This window comes from Centroberyx affinis, unplaced genomic scaffold (genome assembly GCF_046629955.1).
Source record: "Centroberyx affinis isolate AG114_WGS23_722 - 3 ecotype Tasmania unplaced genomic scaffold, CSIRO-AGI_Caff_v1 ptg001531l_1, whole genome shotgun sequence".
NCBI lineage: Eukaryota > Metazoa > Chordata > Actinopteri > Beryciformes > Berycidae > Centroberyx > Centroberyx affinis.
The window spans coordinates 123,185-139,714 of NW_027279990.1; the positions used below are offsets into that span (position 1 = coordinate 123,185).

The following is a 16,530-nucleotide window of genomic DNA, read 5'->3' on the forward strand; positions in this document are numbered from 1 at the left end:
CCCCAAACTCTGATTGTCTCGCCTCTCACTTCAACTAACACACACACACACACAAACACACACACGCACACACGCAGACCCCATACCTGGAGCTGACCTCATCTGCCGGGTTCAGCTCAGGTCTTTCCCCTCGTCTGCGCCCCTCTCCATCTTTCACTTACCTCCATCCACATGATGCCTCGCAGGACAGCAGCTTTGTTCTGTGAACCAGGTGCAAGAAGTTTGTTTTTTCTGCCTGCCCAGGTTGAGGAAACCGCCGCAGGAGACGCAGGTGTCGGATGCAGATCGATGCAGATGCAGAGGCGCGGCCACGGTCTTGCAGTTTGCAGATGAATGGAATAACCAGGTGCGAGTTTCAGAACTTTATGTGGTGTACACTGGACGCTGTGCACCAGCAAGACAGTATGTAAACAACTGTAATGTCACATTCTGAAGTAAAGCATTAGCAGAGGCTTCACTTGCAAAGTCACTGCAACTAATATCATTTGCCACCAAAACCTCCAAACTCACTTATATCGACTAGATTTCGGAGGACTAATTGTAGCAATGACTGATGACTGACAGTATATTATTATTTCCAATACATTTGTGGTTAATTTAATTTAACTTGATCTCCATTGTAATGATAAAACTACTTCAGTTTCAGATCCAATTTGTATTCACTTCGGTCCTCTTGGCTTCACTGCGGTTTAGCAGATGTGATGGACTGGATGTCCCAAATTGGCACAATGACTGGCAGTGTATTATTATTTGGTCAATGTGAATTATTATTAGGCCACATGTCGCCAAACTGTCTGGTTAGAGGGAACATTGGTCCTGTGGCTTCCAAATACATTTCTGGTGATTTTACTTGATCTTCATCTCCATCATAACGATAAAACTACAGCAGAAGATCCAATTTGTATTCACTTCAGCCAAGGTGTCGCAAGTGCAAGAGGTACAAATATTACCACAGCAACACTACCACACCAGAGGCACTGTATGTATTGACACCTGCTGTATTAAGTGTGAAAATATGAAGACGAAGATGAAATGATCAACCAAACCCTGGAATATCCTCCCACCGAGTTAGAAAAAGGAGGGAGAGAAGGCTAAACCATCCCTCTCATCCCTGGCCAACTTCTTGGAACTTCCTAGAATAAATCAACACAAACACTTCCAGGAAAAAAAAAAGCAGATTTGTTAGCATTCGTACGTGTCAGAGCTCTTTCATTATAATGTTCTACTCACATGCACCGGGCTCTTGGCCTGGTCAGTGTCGGTGCCTCCGGCTCTAGTGATGACAACTCGCTCCCTGGGGCGTGTGAATTCGGAGGTGCTGATGGTCTGCCCAGCAAACACACTCTCATTACCCATGGCTGATGATGGTAACAGTCTGATTCATCATCACGGTGACAGAGGTATCACCCCGCCTGTGCATGCAGGAGCCCGCCAACACAAGTGTCACACAGTGCTGCTACACGGGAAATGAAGTATACACACCTATCATTCTAGTTATTAGGCAACACAGCAGGTGTTGGGCAGCAGGATGACGATAGTGTGATGATAGTGAGTAGGGAGGCTGCCCTTCAATCGGCGGTTCAAGCCCCCAGAGCCCCCCAGCTCCCCTTGAGCAAGACCCTGAATCTCTACCAGCTCCAGCAGCTGCTCTGTAGCTGAGCCTGACCTCTGACTTCGCTGTGGAAGGAGAAAGCGAAGAGAATTTCCCTACGGAGATGATCAATGTATTGTATGTCTCTTTTATCCTTAGTGTGTGGCCATTATTTCACACTAAAACGAAGTATTGTATTCTGTACATGGAGGTACATGTTGGGTCAATGTTTGACATTTGGACCACCAATCGGGTCATTATAGAATAATTGGTCAAAAGCTACAAGCAAGAGAACAAGGAGGAAATGAGCAACTTGAACTTTACCAACACTATCTATTAATTTCAAAACAATTACAAAGCCTTATTTGGCCTAATGGCTAATCACTATACTATATTGTAATAAATACTGGATGCCACAGTAATGAGACGGGTGGCCTATTTAGTCTGGAGCGGCTCCTCTGCTGCTGCTGGCTCCTCTCTGGTGTGCAGTATATCAAGTAGACAAATGCTTTTTGGGCTGAGAGACACCCAGCACCCACCTGGGCCAACCATAATAATGCAAACTGTCCAAGACACACCGCCTCCATTCTCACACTCAGTGCTGAGACAAAGACCGCGTTCCTATTCAGATCAGCCTTGATGAAATCGTTGCCAGAGGCATGATGGACAGTTGAGGTAATTATTCTGCTTGAGGTATGATGATTAGGTTTCGTGGTCGAACACTCGCACACTCAGTATTTCTGTTTAGTTGTTTTGATGTGTGATGCGCCTCCCGCCAGCTAGGTAGACATGTGCTAGACAGCCTATTCTCACACCGACTTCACGGCTAACTATGGTCAATCAATGGACTTGGTCTTCAACTTTCAGAAAAGTTATTTCCAACACGTCTTCTCAACAAACTTTTCATTATCGCCCTTGCTGGGTCCTGCTCTCTGAAAAACAACATGTCCATAATTTATCCTCATAACACCTTTGTCTGTCTGCAATTCCCTCGTCTCCTGTCTGTCTGCTGTTCCTCAAATCTCTGTTCTGCTTTTACTGATTCATTTGGTTAAGTGCATTTGGATCTTCAAATAATATTGTAAATAGTGTTTGACTCGGCCTTGCATTTTTATTTCATTCATGTTACGCTCTCTCTTCAACCTTGCAGATCAAGCAAGAACAAATTCTTATTTACAATGACAGCCTGGCAAAGACAAAAAGCCCTTTGAGCAGAGCTTTGGTCGGGGATTAAAAAGAATTAAAAATGTCTAACTCCTGTCCTCTCGAAGGCCTCGGCTTGGGTTAACGCTGAGCGCGAACGTAGCAGAGACGAACTACAGCAGAGCAGCAGTGTTGTTCAGAGCTCGGTTCATAGCTGGAGGCTTTCTTCCGGGGAAGGTGCTGTGTGTTTCTCCAGCATCAGATCCAGACTCCTGCTGGGTTCAGGCCCCGAGAGCTGTCAGTAACACTATTCAGTACATTGTAACCTGGCTTTAACTGTGGGTCAGTGTCTAAAACGCTTCCTACATACAGCATGCTCTTTCCCTCAGTCTGGATCCCAACACGAGAGGCTGCGTGGGTCCTGGGCTGGAAATACATAAAACCCTGGCACAAGTCTGAGTATTTATTTGCACAATAGGGCGCTCAGGTGGATACCTATTATCCAGACCCACAGCATTAGATAAAACTGCAGCTGCAGAGTTTTTGTGCGATAGCAAATTGACTATTAAGCAAGCCTCATGCAAGTTCAGTTGTATAGTGGCCGCATATCAATTTGCATATTTGAAGCATTCCAGTGATTTACAGCACAGAAGCAATTAAACTAAAGGATGTCTCGAGGGTCCCCACCTGGTTTGAACCCAAACAACCCTTTGATCTTGGTTAAGTGGCTGCATTCATATTGCCAGACCTTATCTGAATAGAATTCAATTATTTCAGAATTCACGCAGCGTCACCAGAAGAGTCGGAGAGCAGCAGCAATCACTCTGCAGGATCTTGGAGAAGTTTGGGTCTCTCACAGTGTGTGTCGTAACACTGCCCCCCTATGGCGAACAAAGGGAACTCGTCAATCAATATGTCTTTTTGCAGTACGTCTGTCTCTGCTCATAACCCCGCTGATTCAGGGGTCAAGGCATATTTTTTTCCTAGTGCTACTTTTGTTGAATCTCTCCACCTCCAGGCAAACAGAGGAGTTATGAACTGCAGAGAGGAATGTTTTTTGGCTATTGTTTTCCCCCTCAGAACGCCATCTGCTCTTACCTTATGCGTCAGTTGTGTGAATCACATGCAGACAAGTGTTGCAGCTTGTCCTTCGGGGCTTTCCTTCAGCCTCCTCATCCATTTAAATGTATTTTGTATTCTGCGGACTAGAAAAGAGAAGGGCATCATACCTCGGGTGCCCATCTGCTGCGAGCGAACATTCAAACAAACATATGGTAGCAGTAGAGCGAAATGGCAAAAATGAAAGTCACACAGCAGCATGTAAATTAATCAAATCTTTGAGTGTAGCTAAATTAACAAGATTTTGTGAACATGTGAGTTGTCGGCAGCCTCTTAGATGGAAATTATTACTTTTTTCATACCCATTCCTAGTGCAAAGGTGGTCTCGGCCCATTTGGATAAAGCAGATACATTATAATAAAATCTTCATCTGCTCATTTTTAGACACACCATCTACTCACTTTTACAAACAGCAGACCTCTCTAAAGGCAGCGCTTGGGTATTGAGATAAATGGAGCTATGACTCCCACACGTCCACTCAATATATTTTTCGCCGCAGAAATGAAATGGCAGCAGCACTCACGGTGTCATTTATGATTGCATTCTGTGACTTGAACTGTTGATGTGAGGTTTTTGTCAACAGGGAATATTTTGCTGTCAAAATTTGGTCGGGCTACCATTCAGAGAGTGGATGATAAACACACACAGATCTCAGGCTTAAATGTTTATTCTAACAGCATGACGGCGATAAGGAACACTGGGCTCTTATCAGCGTTCTGCTGTTAGAATAAACTTCCACTTTTGCAAAACTCATTCAGTTTTTGAATAGTTAATTGTTGCACTGTGATCAGCACCAGTAGCCTAATCTACAACACAAAGAGAGGCAACTGACTAGGTACTAGTGCCTTTCCTTTGAGCTGATTTTACATTAGGGTATCATTGTCATATCAAGTGAATCAGTGGGTTTCTTATTTCATTTTAGCAGACACAGCCTCAAAGACCGGCCTGTGAAAACAAAATCCTGCACACCTACACAGTGTATTTATACGCTATGGCACCAGACTGAGGAGTGTGAGTGTTATTGCAAATATTCAGTGACAACAAAGGGCAGAAGAGGCTGTGGAGAGGAGGCTGTAGAGGGAGGAAGAGAGTCTCAAAGACAGCCTTGAATCAAGATGCTCGGAGCGTGCTGCACATTGTTGTCGATGTTGACACATACCTGTGTTTTTGTCTCAGTCTCTGCTGACATTCATCATCTGAGAGCAGGTTCAGATTGACCATGATGGTACACTTTACCTGAAAAACATCACACAAGGCTTTAAAATCTGGATTGTCAAAATGTGTCAAAAGCACAAAAACAAGATTTGCGTCATGGGAGACACGGATATGATTTACATATTTTGTGATTTGACAGAACACACAGTGAGCTGATGAGGTGCCATGGTGCTTGATTGCACTTTCCTAAGGAAAGCAACCATCTGTTGTGCCAGCATGGGTTTTATTCTGGCTCATGGTATGCTATCATACCCAGTCAATCAATCAGTCAGTCAGTGAATCAGTTGGCCAGTCAATCAGTAACCGAACCAGTCAGCCAGTCAAGCAGTCAGCCAGTAGCTGAGAGACAGTCCAGCCAATGGAGCAGGCGTTCCCCAATTCTTGATGATTTCCAGATGACAGCCCAGACAGCCTGGCCTGAGAGAACTTAGCAGACACACACACACACTGACAGAGAGAGAGAGAGAGAGCGAGAGAGAGAGAGAGAGAGAGAGAGAGAGAGAGAGAGAGAGGATGGAGGGAGGAGGTAGCAGGAAAATGAGTAGAGAGGATGAAGGAAGGAATGTTCCTGCACATGAAACTATTGCTATGGGGAAATGCCGCGGCTCGACTGCCAGTGTGTTTTCATCCACCTTCCTGATGGCTGTTCGCTCAGCAGCATGTGACTGCGACCGTGTCCCATAGAGAGAGAGACAGAGAGAGAGAGAGAGAGAGAGAGACAGAGACAGGAAGAGGAGTGTGAGATGATCAGCATGATGCAGTGGTGGGCTCTACTCTCTGTCCTCTACCTATCTGTCTACCTGGCAGCCGCTCAGCACTGCAGGAAAGGTAGGTGGACTTATCATTTGGGAGTTTATGGTCTATGGACTGACAAGCTCCATGCATGCAGTACGTCTCTATCATGTCTCTGAGGCCTGTACAGGAATTTTATTGACAGCAAGTTATGAGAAAACTTTTTTGTTTACATACAATATTCAATGTCCATAATTGTAATGATGCGTGTGCTTGTACAGAACAGAAATCACGTGTCTTTGTATTTTAAATGCTGCCAGTCTATTACAAAATGGAAATAAACAATCAAATTAAGACAATAAATCTTCATGTGCGTGTGTGTGTTTGTGTGTGTGAGAGGGTGAGAGAGAGAGAGAGAGTGAATGCATCCATGAGTGTGTGCATGCATACATACTGTATGTATGGATATGAGCGTGTGTGCGTGGGTGTGGGTGGGTGAGTGCGTGTGAGAATGTGCTATTCGGGGAGCGTTATGAAGTGCATCACATCCACAAGTAATTTTCCAGCTAAAAACGGCCGGCCTGTTGTTACTGGATCCACTTACTTCGGAAATTCCTTTACAAACACTCACATTCGCTTTGCTTGGAAATCTGTGTTTTATTTATCCAGAGATCTATTTGTCCAATAAGAATGATTCAAATCCGGATTAGTCATGTGATACTCAAAACCTGCGACAGGAGAGGGAGGGGAAAGGAAGGAGTGTAAGTGGGGATTTCTAATTCATGCTGCACTAGACAGGTTGCTGACCTTTGCACCTGGGCAGAAATAAATAAATAGAACACCCTGCCATCTCCCTTGGGTCACAGCTGCTGATGGGTGACAGTGGACCAAGATATAGAAATGGCACATATCTTTCCCCAGTTTCCCCAGTGATTGCCAAATCCCATCTTGACTGAGTGATAATGAGTTACTTTATTGCAGCTGATTGCCAAGAACATCTGCATCTGAGTTGACATATTGTTATTGGAGTATTAATAAGATTTACTCATTTGGAGATTTACAGCATCTCATAGATTTGTCTCACATTGGGAGTACTGATGGCAAAGTGTGTGTTTATATTGTAAGGATTGGATTTTGTATTTTAGAGCTGCTGGACTATTTGTAGAGGATGTGGCGAATGTTTTCTTCTCTCTCTTGTGTCCTCGCCATCCCCTTCACCCTAAGGGATCCAGACGTCCATTTTGTTTTTTTTGGTTGGTTTTTTTTCTCTCATCAAGACATCCCTCCAGCCAGGAGTACCATTTAGCTCCCGCTAATTAATGGATCTTTGTTGTTCCCTCAGCTCCATGCAAGCATTTAGAGGGAGATTACAAGTTCCCTGCCTGTGTGTAATGACATTGGGGAAGCCTGCCCATCCAAACACTGATTGTTTAGGAGCACTGGAAAGGGAGGGGAAGCATGAGGGATGAACAGACTTGGAATGAACAGGGAGAGCTAAGCTGTCACCCAGAAGGACGTCTAATAAGTTAGAAAAATATATATCAGTTTATGTCTCCCTGTAGGTCGCCGGTTGTTACAAAATACAAATCATCTATTACTCTTCAATTGGGAATACAGTGGTAGGACATTTGATAGGGATATGCTTTAATTTCACAGTATGGCACCACCAGCAGACAGATACTACATAGTAGTTCACAGTATTTGAATATTACTTATGTATCGCAATACCAAAGCCTTATAACCTGTGATACCAAAAATTTTGTGTCATATTATCTAAATTGTCTTAAATATAAATGTATCTGTGTCTTAAGTGTCTAAAGAAAGTATATAAAAATGTACGGTCCATCTAAATTAGTGCTGCTCCAATAGTACTTTTTATTCCAAACAAAGACCTACCTGACACCAGATGTTTAGAACAGCAAATGTAAAAGCTTTCATGAACTGGCTACAGGTTGAATCACTATAATGTTATAGAAAAATGGATATTTATATTATCACTTCCAAAGGTAATTGCTGATGGCTCCAAACCAGTGATGGATGTGTGATTGACTCAGTAAGTTAAGCTGTCATTCCCATGATGCTCCATTCCTTAACGACATAGCACTAATGAGCACACTGTCCCCTGGGTGTTGTTTTGATTACACTGACTATGCACAAGTAAGGCTGTGGTTTATCTTTGCTATGTAATGTATGCATAGTCATTCCTCTGGTGCTGATGGTGCACTCTGGACTCACTTACTCAATGACGATTGTAAATTTTCACCCATAAGACACGATGCACTTACAGTTAAACGTCAGTCAGGGTTGAACCAGACAGGAGGGGGGGGAGGGTTCAAGCTAAATTATCTAAATGATCTAGTTGTACCAAATTGCTGGGCTGTTTTTCTCTGACATTGGCACATACAGTCCAGATTCTGAGCAGATTCTGAATGGTGGCCAGTGAAAAAGTTGGTAAGACCTGGAGCTGAGGCTGGCAGTCGCCCAGGCAGGAAGCAGGTACATGAGGAGATCAGCCAGAGAATGTGGCATTGGCTGACCTCAGATCTGCCTATAAAGCTAAGTGTGGTGGGATGATGCAGTACAGAGCAGATCATTACAGGAGAATTGCGGGCCAATGCACTGTAGATGACACTGTAGGATGATGAGGATGAAGCCCAGAGTTTATATTGTATACCTCATTAAGATTTGTTTCCACTGGCTTACACAGGGAGCCAACCACTGGATGGCAAAAGTATGTGAAGCGCTGGAAAAAAAGAGAGTTAGATGTCTGGAGAAACTCAAAGGAAGTTTCACTTCAATTCATTATGCCACGAATCCCCCTTTCAGTTCTAATCAACTTTACTTTTCACTTCACTCTCCTGCAAGCAGTGTAGCCAAATTGGTCTTGGAGTCTCACACAATAGAGATAGTCATACTAAATAAATGGATAGACTTAAGGAGTTGGACAGCAATCGTAGACATACTTTAAACAGTATGGAAGGTGAGAGGTGTGGACGACATCACTCTGCGTCCTTGTGCGACCTCTCTGCTCTGTGGATGCTGAAGCATTGCTCAGACACGCCCGAGCATATGAGATAGTGTGTCTGTGTCTACTGCTTGTTTTGACTCCTAATCTGGCTACTTATTCCAGCCTTGTTTTGGACTTGCCCTCCCGAAGACCTTCCATTCCCAGGGGGAATCGCCGCTCGCTGTCAAGGATGTAATGCAAAAATGAGAACGCAAATACGGTGTTGTCAGAGCGGGCCGGTTCATAAATCATTCCTTGGACACAGCTATGTCCTCCTGGGCTCATTAAGAATTTAGCTTTTCATGTTTAATTTTTGTATTTTAAGTCAGTGAACCAAAAGATGCTTCTTGGAGTGGATAAAAGCTGGGAAATCTTTGCGGGCTCCAGCCTGAATTTCCTCTCTAAAAAAATAATTAATCATCGCTTCCCTTTCCTCCCTTGCTTAAGGTTATATTTTGCAGCAGTGCGTATAGTAGTTCACATTATAAAGAGTATATTTCAACATAATAGAGAGACCATGCCTCTCAGCTGCAGTAAATTTGAGGTATGTGACCAGGGCCTCCTCCGGGAATCTGCTGCTGGTTATCACCTCCAGTAAAAGATGGGTTTCATGGTATGCTATCATAAAGATGGGGGGGGGGGGGGGGGGGGGGGGGGGCATGGCGGCAGCAACTGTTTCCGATAGCTGAGAGCAAGGTGTTTCATTCAAGGCCTATCTGGACACCTCAGCTTATGAGGTCCTTGGTCTGCTACACACATGCCCTGACACTTTGAAATCTGTCCAAATGTGGAAAGCAGCACCTGCACCTCTGACAGCGGGGACGTGTAACCTCTGGGATGTCATGCCACAGTGTTTAGCTCTGTCAAAGTGCTCAAGGCTCGTACCTACGAGAGCATCTTTGGCCAATTACCCTTAGCATAGCTGGGGCAAGAGTCAATCTGACTTGCATAATATTTGAGCAGTAAAGTATCGGTGTTTGTTCAACCTCGGGCCCACCCACACGCATGTCACACTGGGTCATATGGTGCCTAATTTCTTGAAGGTCTAATTGGATTTGTCCCCTCTTCTGTCCTCTAGCTCTGTATCCATCCGCCTATTGGATAAAGCGTGGGACACATTCGCTGATCAACCCCACGTTCCAGCGCTCGGTGGAGGATGTCAACCTGCTCTTTGAGGTCAGTTTAGGCCTAACGGAGGTGTAATGACGTCGAAATGGTTCCCGGCTCTTAGACTAGAAACCATTTTGAATCTATTGAGAATGTCCGTAGATCCCCGGCCAAATAATCAAACATATTTGTGGTCCGTCATCTTCAACTGTTGAAGGCTGATGATTAAAAAAAATGAAAATGAAAACACTGTGTACCACTGCTATCCTGCTAATGATTAGCAGGAATGTGAAATATGTGTTTGCTCAAAGTTTTCATTCATGCAGGGAAAATTCATTTATTAGCTCATCATGTTTTCACTTCACTTTTTCCATACACACAAAAAATGTTTGCATACATTGTAACAACATACAGTACATCCTATGTATTGACATATATGATAACAACATATATGAAAACATATCTTTTAACCATATTAAGGAAATTTACATTTACAAATCTGCATTACAAAATGGTCATTCATATTGGTTCTATGTCAAATACCTTTGACATAAATTAATTAATGTTATCTCAGAATATATCACGCAATAGTATATTTTGAAATATAAGCTTATGCATAAATCGATTACGATTACTAATCAAATACTTTTTGAAACAGCTACAGTATATATATTTATGAATGAGCATGCTGTTGATGTATTTTAGTAAATTTTTAAATATATTGTGGATGTATGGTCTCATATATTACACTTAGGTATGAGGTATCATTTAGTTAATTGGTTAGTTAGCTAGTCATATAGGTAGGTATGTAGTTAGATAGGGAGAGCAAGGAGGTAGTTAGTTAATTATATATATGGGTTCATAGATAAGTAGTTAGGTGGGTAGGTAGTTAGTTTGGTAGGTACGTAGTTAGTGAGTTAGCTATAGGTAGGTAGTAGGGACAGGACGATATGGGGTTTACGATTCCATACAACCACGATGTAATAAATAAAAGTTCAATGACAACAAAGTATGACTGTGCAGAATTGTGTTTATTTCTGAGCTATGAATCTTTAGCAACAATTTAAAAATGTCATTACAAAATGTGATTACTACAGCACAATAAAATGTAGCTGATATATTATTATATAATTATATATATTATTATATATATTATATTTTTTCTACCCTATGATACGTATTGTGACATTTTTGTATTTGTAAATCGATGTATTTGTATTGACATATCGTCCCATCCCTAGTAGGTAAGTAGGTAGGTAGACAGTATTTTAGGTAGGCAGGTAAGTAAGTAGGTATGCAGTTAGTTAGTTAGTTAGTTAGTTAGTTAGTTAGTTAGGCAGATAGGTAGGTAGTTAGTTGGTTAGGTAGGTAGTCAGGCAGGTAGATATGTAAGTAAGTAGGTAGGTAGGTAGTATACGAGCTCCTCAGTATTTTTCGTGACAGTCCAGAGACAAACACTTTTATGGACCTCTGTCTCCCAGATCCTGCTGGCAGGACTGCAGATCGAAGGCGAGGAAGAAGCCATGCTGCTCCCAGATGAGGAGCTGGCCTCCTTGAGGAGCGTGGAGAAGCTGGAGGTCATCTGCGAGGACGTGCTGCCCAAGCGGCTGTCCGACATCCGCCGCCTGACGGCCGAGCTCGCCCGCCACCACCGGCCCCTGAGCGACCAGGACTTTGAGAGGACGCTGCTGACCATGGTGTACGCCGCCCAGACGGTGGCTCGTATCAGCAACCAGCACCAGAGAGCGCTGTGGACCGACGCCCTGCTGCAGCTGTTCAGAGCCATCCAGAAGGACCTGGCGCCCTCTTGAGGAGGAATCAGGAGCTGTAACTGTATGGATGTGAATTATGAGGACATTATATTTATGGCCGTGTTGACAGCAACATATTCTTTCACTGGCTCATGGTCACTGGCTCACTCCATTGTGCTTTTTAAACTTTCTGGACCCTAATTCATGATATACTACAAAACTATATTTGTGGAGGCATTTTATGACTCTGACCTACAGTACAACAAGAAAATTACACAAAAATATGACCAACAGTATATTACTCTGACAATACCAGGCAGAATCACTTCCTTTCCACTGTGCTGTCTGTGTATATCTGTTTGATTTCACATAATCGCTTTAGAGGGCATTAGATATTTGGCCCTCTCTGGAAAGATTGCTCAGCTTGTTTGATTTGCCAATAAAAGCCCTTTGAATGAAAACCACAGAGAATGTGTAGATCAATACTCCTGATTGCTCGTTTTATCAAATTGGAAAATGTATGATAGATGTTTGCTTCAAAGCTGCTCATTTCCTCATTTTGTAGAATAGGTACTTGCTGTAATAGGCCTCCATGCAGTTCACTCATTGGAGTGGATACAAATTATATATCAGGTCTGTGCTGTTTTGCCTCTTTGACTGTAACACAGCGCTCAGTCAACTGAATTTACATTTTAGTATCTGGCTCAATTCAGGCTTACACTCGATAACAGTTACTATCCAGCCATGGAAACAATGTCTGTCATTTCCTGCCACCAGACCTGCAAATTCCCCACAGCACTTGGTTTCTGAAAATTTCTAAGATCACAGGATTTTTTCTGAGTTTCATGCTGGCTAAAGAACATGTCAGGAGTCAGCCCATGTCACCGGACTGAGGAGGAAGTAAAGACTGCGGTGGGGAATTTCCTTCCAAGACAGAGGATCAGGCTTGGCTCCCTGCACCGCTCTGAGGCTGCTGATCTGCTGGATGCTTTTGGCCATGACTTGACAGATAATAAAGAGAATTTCTGAGGAAAGAGGAAGAAAAATATATCTCAGGTGACAAAGATTTTATGCCCTGTATCAAGTCTGATTGCATTAGTTGAGCTTTATTATAAAACTGTCCCACACTTTATATGCGTTAATCTTAACTGTACCTCAGAAAATTAACGTTTCAAGATTTTTATTTATTTATTTCCTTTATTTTACCAGGTAGGTTATTGAGAACACATTCATAAAGCTTATGCCACTCCTTACATAAGATATAAGATGAAATTACAACCTACCTATTACTGTCATATTTGAAATTCAAATAGTCCTGGTACCTTCCTGCATATGTTCTGTCCTTTGTAACCTACAAATTCTGCATGTACCTAACCCCTGTCTGTGCTTATTTAATGACACCAAAGAAGTTAAAAAATTATAGAAAATGTTATTTTCTGGCTTTACAGCTGCTAAAGACTATCATTAGAAAATGTATTAGATCTAATATTTTTTTCTTTATTGTATCTTCTTCTATGCAATAACATAATATCTGTGATCTGTAATGTTTGTATGTTTGTATGCAGACTGACAAAAAATAATAAAAAATGTTGATCACAAAAAAAAAAAAAAAATCTGTCCCACACTTAGAACCTGTGTGTTCCAGGTATGTGACCCTGATCACAAAGTGTTTGTAATCACATGTATAAGCCTCATCCTGCTGGTTGGTACTGTTATGCTCCAGTACCTCACAGATGCGCCCACCTCAATTGCCAGAGGATAAAACTACTTTAATATGCAGCAGACATATCCTTGTATCCTTGTAACAAAGTATGAGGTGAGTAGCATGCATAAAATTGCATTTCCAAACAGCTCTTCGCATTTGTTTTAACCTGCTTGGAGAACCTCTTAATTTGAGTTTACATCAGGACAAATTAGACTGTCAGCTAAGTTAGAAACCACAGAGAAGTAGGCTATATTATATACTTTCCTGAGATTATGTTATTATTCTGGCACTCATCCCCAATGCTACTGTCTTGCAAATTAATTATTTGCAAATTCTGTTTGATACAGGTCTGACAGCATGATACATCTCAGTTACAGCCTAGGCTTAGTTGTTGCTTCATTAGCCTCCTCTTTATTTTTCTCTTCAAAAAGAGCCCTTGAATATTTTTACAGTATGCCTTTGTAGGCTGAGTTGTACTGTACTCTTCAATTGAAAATTCAGTATAACTTTTCAAAGTCCAAAATCTCAAATGTTAAAAATCCTTCTGTAACTCGTCTGCTTGTCTTCATCTATCTTTAGAAAACTAATGGGGATCCAAATAAACAATAAACAAGCTACACCTCCTCCTTTGTGATTGGTATTGATTTAATAAGGGAAATCAATAAGGCTTAATGGATTTTACCTGGATTCACCTCATCAAGAGTAACTATGCCTAATATTTTGTACATTCAGAAATGTTGTGCATCACCTTTAGGAGATTATTGCATGTTGAGAGAGCTCCTCCATGTGGCTGAACACAGAATTGCTTTGTTACTGTTCTCCATCTGAAGCTGCATGTTCCTGGTTTTCAATTTGATCATATGAATATCCTCCTTCCCATCCTTCTCTTAAATGTGACCTATTGCACCCAGTAATATGAGACAGCATTTCTCATTCTGGTGTTTTATGTGTTGCTTTGTCTCCCTGCCCAGATTCAGTGGTAACCCTGCATTTAAATTCAAAGAAACCCTTTGCGAGATTTATACTTAAGTAAACTAATGAGTGACCTTGGCCCTGTTATAAATAAAAGTAATTTCTACCAAATTCCCATGGAACAATTCTGATCACAATAGATGCCGAGGAATCTGCACAAGGCATATTTTGACAAGAACAATGCTGTATTACGTTTAGATGGGTTTGACCTGCCAATCAAAGTAAACCAACGTAGAGATGATGGCCTGTGTTAGTAATAGAAACCCACAATAATTATGTCATGTAAAGTATGACATCATGTAATGTAACATGACCTGACCTCTTGCCCAACAGATGGAGAGGTTAAAGGGACGATCACTGATGACTTTTGGTGAGGATGATCGGTGCTTTTCTAGACTCAGTCCAGGATGGAAGTTGGAAGTTCAGGATTTTCCTGCATTTAGTTTAGTTCATGGACCAGACATGACATGAAAAATGTTAGCATCAATATTCAAGTCAAAGTATTTCAAAGTCAGCCTTTTTCCAGTGTGGTCCAGGCAATCCATGATATATAATTACATCATACTTGATCATGCCCACTTCCCTGCTGTGTGATGCACCCTCCACACCCCCCAATACCCCCCCATACACCCCTCATACAATAATACTGTAACTACAACCTGTATGTTATTAGTTATCAGTCTGTGCTCACTAGGTGGCAGCGTTACCAAGTGTACGACCTGCTTCCCTGCTGGATCCCCTCCAGTTTTACTCAGGACCCACTCATCATATTGTCTTGATTTATTGTGTTGTGGGGCATCATGGGACAGAGGGAACTGCTGTTAGTTAAAGCCATAGTGCAACATATCTGTAAGTCCTGTCTTGCCTGGGTTTGGTTGATTTGAGTCTTATTACTCTTTGAAATCCAACGTCCTCAGTCCATGTTGAGGCTAGAAGCACACTGTAAAATTTCCCTTAAGATTTCTTGAACTAATTAGGTACATTGTTGTTATGCCAGCCAAAAGTATAGGCTGCCACGAGAGAAGAAAAGCTATGATGTGGCATTTTCACTTTGATTTCTTTTTGTTTGTTTTTGAAAGGGGGGGGGGGGGGGGGGGTTGTGAGGTGGCTTAATTGGAGCTGAATCTTGTCAAAATTGTGTATTGTGTGTCTACGGTTGAAATATTTTGATATCAGCTGAACACCCTGCTGCTTTTACTCAAGCTTATCAGCTGCATATGTTTTCCCCACAGCTGTCAGACATATTTTCATGCCTCAAATCCCATTATTCTGGCAGAAAGAGACCAGTGAGAGAGAGAGAGAGGGACCAATGAAACATCTCAATGTGTCACAAGTGCACACACTGTACTTTCCTGCAGCAAATTAAACAACTCAATACCTTATCCATGTGGTTTAATAAATGAGCGCATGGCAACCTGCCACGACAAAACCTCTGGAAGACTCTGCGGATTCTCTCCTGTCTGCCAGTCAGATGACTTGCGGTATGACTTGGCGTCTTCTCCTCCGTTATTATGAGAAAATAATTCAGGATCCCTATCGGAGGCATCAAACACACTCCGGACACACCATTAAAAATATTCCTCTGGCAAAAATCAGCAGCAGCCCATACGGGGCCAGATTCCATCCTTTTGAAAAGCCTTTGAAAGAATATGTTCATGTTAAAGCAGGAATGTGGAAAGTGGCGGATTAAAGTGGGTTTTTTTTTTTTATAAGCAAACGTTTTTTATCAGGCTGATCACTGTCATTCCCAGTGGGAGTAAGAGGACAGAACGAAGGCTGTGACTCAAACACTCCAGATGTAAGTCGAGCATGTTGGGAGGTGATTTATGAGCTGCAGCCGCAAACAGGGTGAGGTCATCAATGTGCGCCCATCAGCACCCTCCTTTGACCATGCCAATGTCAAAGATTTTGTATCAAACAAACTTGACCCTACAAAGTCAATCTGAAATTTCAAATGACTACCTTAAGGTGCTGATAGTATGGCTTCTAAGCATTTTGCATGATAGCGTTTCATCAGTGTAAGGCACCTGGCACAGTAACTCCTTCTCCCCTGTTATTCTGACAGGCTAATGCGGCATGTATAATAGCAGCTGAGCGTAGCTTAGAGAGAAGAGAGAGGGTGCCAGCGGGGGGGACTGTGGAGGGGTTGCATGGATGGGGTGGGATGCGTTAGTCAGGGAGTGGGATA

General features: G+C 42.4%; 1 protein-coding gene across 1 annotated transcript; it reads left to right on the forward strand.

The window, feature by feature from the left end:
• The first annotated feature begins 5,823 nt into the window (after window positions 1–5,823).
• On the forward strand, window positions 5,824–12,042 carry LOC139650693 (protein FAM180A). The gene is made up of 3 exons (XM_071527438.1): window positions 5,824–5,896; window positions 9,886–9,983; window positions 11,396–12,042. The coding sequence occupies exons 1-3, from the start codon at window positions 5,824–5,826 to the stop codon at window positions 11,723–11,725; spliced, it is 501 nt and encodes a 166-aa protein (XP_071383539.1). The 3' UTR covers window positions 11,726–12,042.
• Window positions 12,043–16,530: the final 4,488 nt, after the last annotated feature.

Coding starts and splice junctions, on each gene's coding strand:
- LOC139650693 (XM_071527438.1), top strand. CDS start 5,824: ATGCAGTGGTGGGCTCTACTCTCTGTCCTCTACCTATCTGTCTACCTG. Junction 5,897..9,885: donor CGCTCAGCACTGCAGGAAAG/GTAGGTGGACTT, acceptor TCTGTCCTCTAG/CTCTGTATCCATCCGCCTAT. Junction 9,984..11,395: donor ATGTCAACCTGCTCTTTGAG/GTCAGTTTAGGC, acceptor TCTGTCTCCCAG/ATCCTGCTGGCAGGACTGCA.